Source organism: Micromys minutus, assembly GCF_963924665.1.
Source record: "Micromys minutus genome assembly, chromosome: 10".
NCBI lineage: Eukaryota > Metazoa > Chordata > Mammalia > Rodentia > Muridae > Micromys > Micromys minutus.
This window is the reverse complement of record NC_137979.1, coordinates 6,749,687-6,758,538: the sequence shown is the minus strand read 5'-3', so window position 1 is coordinate 6,758,538 and position 8,852 is coordinate 6,749,687. Positions and strand designations below refer to the sequence as shown.

At 44.4% G+C, this 8,852-nt stretch overlaps 1 protein-coding gene across 1 annotated transcript in view; it reads left to right on the top strand.

The window, feature by feature from the left end:
• Positions 1 to 3,870: 3,870 nt before the first annotated feature.
• The window catches only part of LOC308426296 (solute carrier family 22 member 21), a gene marked incomplete at both ends in the record, with an annotated part of 40,724 nt that continues 35,742 nt past the window's right edge, over positions 3,871 to 8,852 (top strand). Inside the window, one exon of the mRNA XM_080924033.1 lies at positions 3,871 to 4,263. Coding sequence (XP_080780159.1) covers positions 3,871 to 4,263 — 393 coding nt within the window. The remainder of the gene's footprint in view (positions 4,264 to 8,852) is intronic.

The following is an 8,852-nucleotide window of genomic DNA, read 5'->3' as shown; positions in this document are numbered from 1 at the left end:
GAGCAGGGGTGGTGGAGCAAGCCCATAATCCCAGCTCTCCATCTAGGGATGGGGACAGGAGGATCCGGAATTCCAGGTCATCCTTGGCTATGTCAGGAGAGTGAGTCCAGCCTTACCACAAGCAACCTGTCTGAACAAAACAAACGCCTTTCCTGCTGAAAGGGACTAATAGAAACAGGGAGCACTAAACTAGACTTGTGGAGAAAAACACAAGATCTCATAAATTCTGGGCCACTCTTCCAAATGGTCTTGTTTTTTAAGAACAAACACTTCTAAAAGGTCTTATATTGCTAACTATTCAGTGAAATAGATTGGTAACATCTTTTTGAAAATGTGTTACCCAAGGATTGGCAAAATCCACATGAAGATTAACAAACATCTCCGAATGTATAAATGCTATCCAAATAAAATTCATTGTATTATCATGACTATTAGATGATAACAGGGCTTGTGTGTGTGTGGTGTATATGTGGTGTATATGTGATGTGATGTGTGTGTGTGTGTGTGTGTGTGTGTGTGTGTGTGTGTGTGTGTGTGTGTATAGAGAAGATCCAGCACATTTAAAGTAAGAGCAGCTTTTTAATTGAACTCATATGGGGCTGTAGCTAAGTGATCATCTGGACTGCGGGTCCTGAGTCTTTGATGAGTCTTTGATGTGTTAGAGAGTCTGAAAGCCACATCAAGTAGATGTGCTGTTAGTCCACTGATGATCTGCAGACCCTACACTGTGTCACATAACACCAGCAGGCAAAGAACTCTCTAGATTTGGGAAGATGGCTCAGTCAGCAAAGTGATGATGGAGAATGAGGTTGTGATATCAAAACTTGAGGAGGCTAGATATACAGCCTTTGTTAAATATAATCATAAATGTTATTTTGGTTTTTTTTAAAAAAGCAAACTGACATGCATAGACCCTGGGCTAAATCCTCAAAACTGCAAAAAGAAAGAAAAGAAAGAAAGAAAGAAAGGAAGGAAGAAAGAAAGGAAGAAAGAAAGGAAGAAAGAAAGAACGAAAGAAAGAAAAGCCCATGGGAGAAAACAACAAAAAACATTGAAATGCACTTTCATAAGATAGGAGTGTCATGTAATGTTCAACTTATTAGTAACAACCCAAATTTCAAAGGCTTTAAAATAATACCATCCACCAAGGCAGCCACAAACTAGAAGTAGCTGCTGCGTATTTAAATGTGGACTTCACTAGATTCAACTGAAATGCCCGGCAAAATACACACTGAAGTTCCAAGACATGGTATGAAAGACAGGAATTAGTGAGTTTTTTTGGGGGGAAGGGCAGAATTAGTGAGTTTTAATAAGAATTAAATGCACATCAGTGCTTTCTGTCTTAGTTAGGGTTTTATTGCTATGAACAAACACCATGACCAAGGCAAGTCTTATAAATAAAAACATTTAATTGAGGCTGGTTTACAGGTTCAGAGGTTCAGTCCAGTATCAAGGCAGAAGCATGGCAGCATCCAGGTAGGCATGGTGCAGGAGGAGCTGAGAGTTTTACATCTTCATCCAAAAAAAGCCAGGAACAAACTGAGCATCCTCAGGCAGCTAGGAGGAGTGTCTCCAAGCCCATCCCCAGAGTGAAACACTTCCTCCAACAAGGCCACACCTTCTACTAGTGCCACTCCCTGGGCCAAGCATATGTAAACCATCACACTTTCCAAGCCAACTTTATAAGAAAACGATAACATTGTTGCAGTTAATTCTGTACTTTTTAAAGAAAAGCTGTTCTTACACGGCTGGGGTCCAATCCAGGGCCTGGTGCATGTGAGGTAAGCACTCTCCCACTGAGCCACACCCCAGCTCTAAAGGTTTCTAATACGCAGCACTGCCGGGGAGAACACAGGGCAGCCACTTACATCTTAATCTCACATGTCCCTGCATATGTGGATATGTAACTAGACTTCAGATTGTTAGTTCTTTATGCAAAATTTGAATCTGACCACGTAAAACTTTTAGTTACTAAACCTGTAAATGTTGTTAATATGGTTGTGACAATTATTGTTGTCAACTTAATATGGTCTAGAATCGCCTTAGAGAGAAATCTCTAGGCATACCTGTGAGGAAGTTTCTAGATCGGGTTAGTTGAAGTGGGAAGCGAAACCCTAACAGTGGCAGCGTCACTAACAGTGGGCAGTGTCACTAACGGTGGGCAGTGTCACTAACGGTGGGCAGCAGCAGTTCCATGGCCTGGAGTGTGGGATAAATAAAGAGGAGAGAACAAGCTTAACACCAGTGTTTATCACTCCTGGCTTCCTGGCTGAGGACAGGCTATGGACAAGCAGACTCCTGCCACCAAGCCTTCCCAGAGTGACCGACTCCACCCTCTGACCACGAGCCCAAACAAACCCTATCCCTTTAAATTGCATTTGTCTCTGTAACGAGAAAAGTTACCAATACAAGAGCTATCAAGACAATTTTAATGATAATGGGCATCTGCTGTATACATCTGCTGTCCCTGCTCCTGGAGAGGATGAGCCAAGTGTTTTTCTGTGACCAAAGTTGCAGATAAAGCCAGTGAAATATAGTGGGACCCATCTCGATAAATAAATAAATAATAAATAAAATTATAAATGTTAACTTCTCACTTCATTTGACGGTATTACCTTAGAATCACATGGCTGCTATTTTTTATACCTTACCCTTTTTAAGTTTAGAAAATAGTATTTGCCCAAAATAATGGATTTCATTGTGAGACTGTGTGTTTGTTTTGAGACAGGGTTTCCACTGTGTAACCCTGGCTGACCTAGACCTACGTAGATCCTCATGAGTCAGCTGTTAATTAACTGTAAAAATAACTAATCTGAGGGTTTAACCCTAGACTAAGATCCTTAATCTTGAAGTTAAATTTTTATATTTGCATAAGTAAATTTGATGAACAACAGGATGATTTCTTAATCATTAAGAACATAAAGCACAGAACAGAGCCTGGAAATTAAAATTCATTGCCCACAGCCTCATGACCACAGTCTCAAATTCTGTCTCAGTCTTAATGATTATGATAATTTTGCCTTATTTAGTGGGCATTTTGCCTGTATGTCTGTGCACTACATGTATGTCTGGTGTCCTGGAGACCAGAAAAGAGCGTTAGTTCCCCTGGAACTGGAGTTGCAGAAGGTTGTAAGCTACAAATGTGTGCTGGAAATTGAACTCAGGACCTCCGAAGGAAATTTGGGGCGAGATACAATCCCTTTCTGACCTACAACAAAAAGGTGAGAGGATATTTCATACTGAATTCCTAAGCATTTTTCCAAGTCAATACCTGGCTTGGTCACCACTTCCTGCATAGGGGGCCTAGAGACCTGCTAGGGGTGTGGCTTAAGAAGACGTATTCCTCCCATAGCAACAGCTTCTTCGGGGCGGGGACTACAGAGGCCCCGCCCCCAGCCCTTCTTGCTTACTCTGTAGGCTGGACATGAAGGGACTTCTTGAGCTGAGTAGAGGGCAAGGGACGCCAAGCCTCCCTCACGCCCACGCAATTCTGAAGCTAGGCTCCATCCCGCTTCCGCACCGTCCCGAACCGGGTCCTCCTCACGTCCACGCGCGTCCAGCGTCCACTATGGATCACGCAGGCTCCTGCCACGCCTACCCAAAGTTTCGTCTCAGTCTCAGGGCTGCACCGCGGGCCTTGCAGTCTAGGCCAGAGGCGGAGTCCAGTATGGCCTCACGACCTGGGTGTCTTTGGCGCTGGCGGGGTCTGAGGCGGCGGAAGGAACTCACGAGCTTGTTCCTGTGGAAAACGTCTCCTGGCGCTTTCTCGCTCTCCTCTAAGACAAGTGACTGGTGTTCAGCCCGCACGCGCACAGACAAACCGTGCGCCGCCCACTGCACCCAAGGGTCTCCCCGTGGGCTGCCTACTGTATGCCTGACTACGACGAGGTGACCGCCTTCCTGGGCGAGTGGGGGCCCTTCCAGCGCCTCATCTTCTTCCTGCTCAGCTCCAGCATCATCCCCAATGGCTTTACTGGGTTGTCGGCCGTGTTCCTGACGGCGATTCCGGAGCATCGTTGCCTGGTACCAGACACCGTGAACTTGAGCAGCGCGTGGCGCAACCACAGTATCCCGTTGGAGACGAAGGACGGACGACAGGTGCCTCAGAAATGCCGCCGCTACCGACTGGCCACCATCACCAACTTCTCTGAACTGGGGCTGGAGCCGGGACGGGACGTGGACCTGGAGCAGCTGGAGCAGGAGAACTGCCTGGATGGCTGGGAGTACAGCAAGGATGTCTTCCTGGCCACCATCGTGACAGAGGTAGGTGGCAGCCCCCTGTCAGGATCCGGTGACATCGCGGGCGACGGTTGTTGCCTTTATCCAACTCACAAGCTCCCTGGTGAAAAGCATCCTCCAGGAATATTTTATGAGACGACTTCTAGCCATAGTACGTCCCTCAGTGTCTAAGTGTCAGGCAGGTCATCATAGGCCATAGGGTCGCATTGAAGATAGAGTCCAGAAGGAGATGCCCTGAGACCCTGAGTGGTGGGACTTTTTCAAGATACTGAAATGATTTAGAGGTGTGGGATTAGGACTTGCTCCAGAGAAGTGGGCACAGTTTCAGCCTCTGTTCAGAAAGGAAATACTCTTTGCAGAGCTTTTATAAAGTTAAAGAAACATGTGTTCCAACATCTCTACCCTTTCTGTAGTTGCTCTTCCTTCCCTCACCTATCCTTGCCCTGAGATGAAGTCTTGCCATGCCCCATGAGAAACTGTTTTCCATTTGCCCTCGATGGATTGTTACTTCTTAAGGACCCGTGTGTCCCCAGATCTATCCAGGGTGACTTGTTGGTACAGAGTCTTTTCCACAGTATTCTGAGACAAGATCACTGGAGAGGTTGGTTAAGGCACCTTCTCTGAAGAGTGATGGAAACCGAATTCCTCATCCCCTTGCACTTTATTCTTGGGTGACTTTGACGCTTCTCAGTCACTCGGCTGAGGATGTGACGTGCTGTTTAATGGTGCATGTGGATGTGTTTGGGGACTTGAGCACCAACTGTAATTTCCTGGGGTCTGCACTCACCACTCTCTTCCCATAATAGAAAAATAATCCTCATTATATATGAGGTCAAGAGGTACTCCTTGGGGCCAGAGAGATAACAGTGGGTAAGAGTGCTTGCTGCTCAATCATATAGAAAGACCTGATTTTGGATACAAGCCCCTATATTAAAAGAAGGAAGGAAGGAAGGATGGGAGGGAGGGAGGTGGGGAGGGAGGGAGGTAAAGGAAAGAAAGGGAGAAAGAAGAAAAATGAAGGAAAGAATAAAAAAGGTCCTCTGTAAGTTCAGTTTCTAGAACCCACATCAGGCAGCTTACAACCACCTGTAACTTCAGTCTCAGATAATCCAGCATCCTCGTCTGCTCGGCACATGTGGAATACACTCACATAGACAAATATTCATACACAAAAAAACAGGGAAAGAAAAGCCAGGCATAACAACAAAGTTCAGGGAGAGACCATGTCTCAAAGGAATAAAGCAGAACACCCACTGTATTCCTCTAGTCCCCATGTAGGCGTTCATGTCTATCCACCTATGCATAGACAAGTATCACACTAACATACGAATTAAATGATGCATAAAAGATATGATTCTTCATCTTTTAAACAACCTCAACAAGTTTTTTATCGATTCATTTTTATGTGTATGAGCGTTTTGCATGCATGCATTTGAAGTGCCACCTAAATGTAGTGCCTGTGGGAGCCAAAATAAGGCAATGGGATCCTCTGAAAGAAAGCTTGCTATTGCTATAAAGAGACACCATGACCAAGGCAACTCTTATAAAGGACAACATTTAATTGGGACTGGCTTACAGTTTCAGAGGTTCAGTCCATTATCATCATCAGGAAGCATGATAGCAGGCAAGTAGACATAGTGCTGGAGGGGCTGAGAGTTTTACAATCTCAATCCGGAGGTAGCCAAAAAGAAACTCTCTTTTGAACTGGACAGAGCTTGGGTCAACCTCAAAGCCCACCCACACAATGAGACACTTCCTTCAATAAGGCCACACCTCCTAATAGTGCCACTTCCCATGGGCCAAGCATATTCATTCTACCGTATTCCACTCTGTGATGGCTATCCCTGGTTGTCAACTTGACTACATCTAGAATGAGCTACAGTTCAGAAATGGAGGGTATATCGGTGATCCAGATTTTGAAGCATCATGGCCATGAAAAAGCTTAGGCTCAGACAAGACAGTACATGCCTTTAGTCCTCAGAGACAGTGGCAAACAGATCTTTGAGTTGAAGGCCAGCCTGGGACAGAGCACATTCCAAATCCAGGCCTGGTAGTGCAGACCTTTAATCTGGGCCATGCCCGCTGCTGGGGCCTATATAAGGACAATGGAAAAAGGGAGTGTTTGTTCTTTGTCTGCTTGCCCTTACTTTCGGGCACATTCATTGGGACTGACTTCTTCAGGATTCCAGCTTTAGAGAAGACCATCTGAAACACCCAAGATTCTTGGACTTCCCATTCAGACTTGGACTTCCCATTCACAGCTGCCTATTGTTAGACTGTATGTCATTCCAGTAATTTCCATTAATACAGAGAGAGACATTCCATACTGTAACTCTAGAGAACTCTGACTAATACAGAAGTTGGTACTTAGAGCAGTTCTAGAGGAGCAGAAGTATAAGGATGAATCTTTTAAGTCTCTGCAATTGTCCTAATAATTTGCCAGCACCTTCTAATTCATCAGTACCTTCAATTACCAAAAGCTCTCCAAACCCTCAGGGAGCTTGGAGAATACTGAAGGCCATGGTGGAAACTATATTTCAAACTTAAAGAAGGAAATGCCGTTGACTAGCTTGATCCATCGATTGTGACTGGCAATGGATTAGGTGACATAGTATGTGAAATTTTCTACAGTTTGGGGGGAAATGAGGAAAATTATTTTGCTGGCTCATTGCTCTTTGGCATCTCTAGATAAACTGGTAACAGAAAGTGGTGAGCTGAATAATAAAATTGACTGGCTGCACATTCGAAAAGCTGTTTTAGGGTTTCTAAGGTACCCTTGAAGAGAATCTCCCCTCCAGCAGCTATGGAGCTCAAAAAAAAAAAAAAAAAAAAAAAAAAAACAAAAAAAAAAACAAAAAAAAAAAACAAAGTATTCATTATAAGGTTGGCTAAATGATAGTGAAAATTTAAGTTCCAGCCTCAGACACTGTCAGCAGTTAAAGTAAGGGCATTAATTGACAAAGAATGGGATCCTATAGCTTGGGATGGGGGTGTGTGGGAGGACCCTATTAAGGCTGAGAACTTTAAATCCTCAGATTCTCAAGGGGAATCTCACGTCACCGGAGGAAGCACTATCCGTAGTCCCACCCCTTGAAATATTGCCCTTTTCACCTGAGAAAATTAATCCTTCATTGTTTGATAAGCCAGCAGTGACTTTCTCTAAAGAAAATGCCAGGCAAGACAATACTGATGTTCTTCAAGGCCAACTAATCATTTCTTCTAGACCTATAACCGGACTCAAGGCAAAGCAGGTCCCTGGAGGGGAGGTTGGAAAGTCTAGTCCATGGGGAAGTGTGCTGCACTAAGGAGATTAATGAGCTTGCTAATTAGTTCAAGCAGAAGTCTAGGGAATGTGTGTGAGAATGCATTTTAATGGTGTGGGATAATGGTGGAAGGGACATACAACTAGATCAGACTGGGTTTATTGATATGAGCCCTCTGAGTAGATATTTGAGGTTTAATATGGAAGCTCACAAGTTACAAAAAGGTGTCAGAAGTTTATTTGAATGGTTGGCTGAAGCGTTTCTCAAAAGATGGCCTGCTGAAAAGGAGTTGGAGATGCCTGATATTCCTTGGTTTAGTGTTGATGAAGGGATTTTATGGCTCAGGGGAAAATTGCAATGCCAGGGTGGATGTGCTATGCAAAACCTAATTCTCCATAATAGAAAGACCCAGAAGACAAGCCCTTCATGAATCCTTTAAGATGCAAAATGGTGAGAGAAGAGACCAGCACCACTGAGGTGAAGTCTTCTGAGAAGTGTTTTCTGAGAGCACTAAAAAGTTGTGTTCTGAAGATAACCAAGGCTGTGTCTCATGCTGCAGCTAGGCTTGGTAATGTAGAATCACCTAGACGGTACTGGTTTTGAAGGCATGAACAGTCATGGAGGCTTGGCACTGTGAAAGGCCAGAAGAAGTCATTGGTGAAAGTGCAGCCTCAGTTGCAGTTGACAACCCAGGAATGAAGGGATCGTGCAGAAGATGTTGAGGCTTGGCAGCATGAAGAGAGCCTGTGAGAGGCTACTAAGCCTAGTTGCAGCAGAAGACCCTAGCGTATTGAAGATGCCACTACCATGGGATGGTCACCAAGAACAGTAGTGGCAGTGGAGAGGAGTCAACCAGAGCCTAAAGTGATACAAAGAGCAGAGCTGGATGATGTGACCCAAGCCCATTGGAGGACCTCAGATCATGTGTGGATCCCAGACATTGGAACAAGAAGGTGTAAAGTTTAAGTTGCCTTGGATACCCCAAGATGCTAGAGATATCAGAGCCCTGGGATACCTGCTGAGGAAAGCTGCTAAAGGAATGGAACCAGCCCAAGAGGAAGAAGTTTGTTGCAGTCAACAAAGTTGAAAGGACTTGGAAATATGAAAGCACTTTAATATCAGACATGGAGATGCAGAGTTTGGAGTTTTCCCAGCAGGTTTTTTGGCCTGACTTTGGTCTAGTATTCCTTCTGTGACATTTTGGGATGGTAATGTATATCCTGTGATCTGCTTTTTAATTTTTGGGGGGGATTACAGTTAAGAGATTGGGTGAATCTCAGAAGAGACTTTGAACTTTTAGCATTGTTGAGACTGTTATAGAATATGGAACTTTTGAAGTTGGGCTAAATG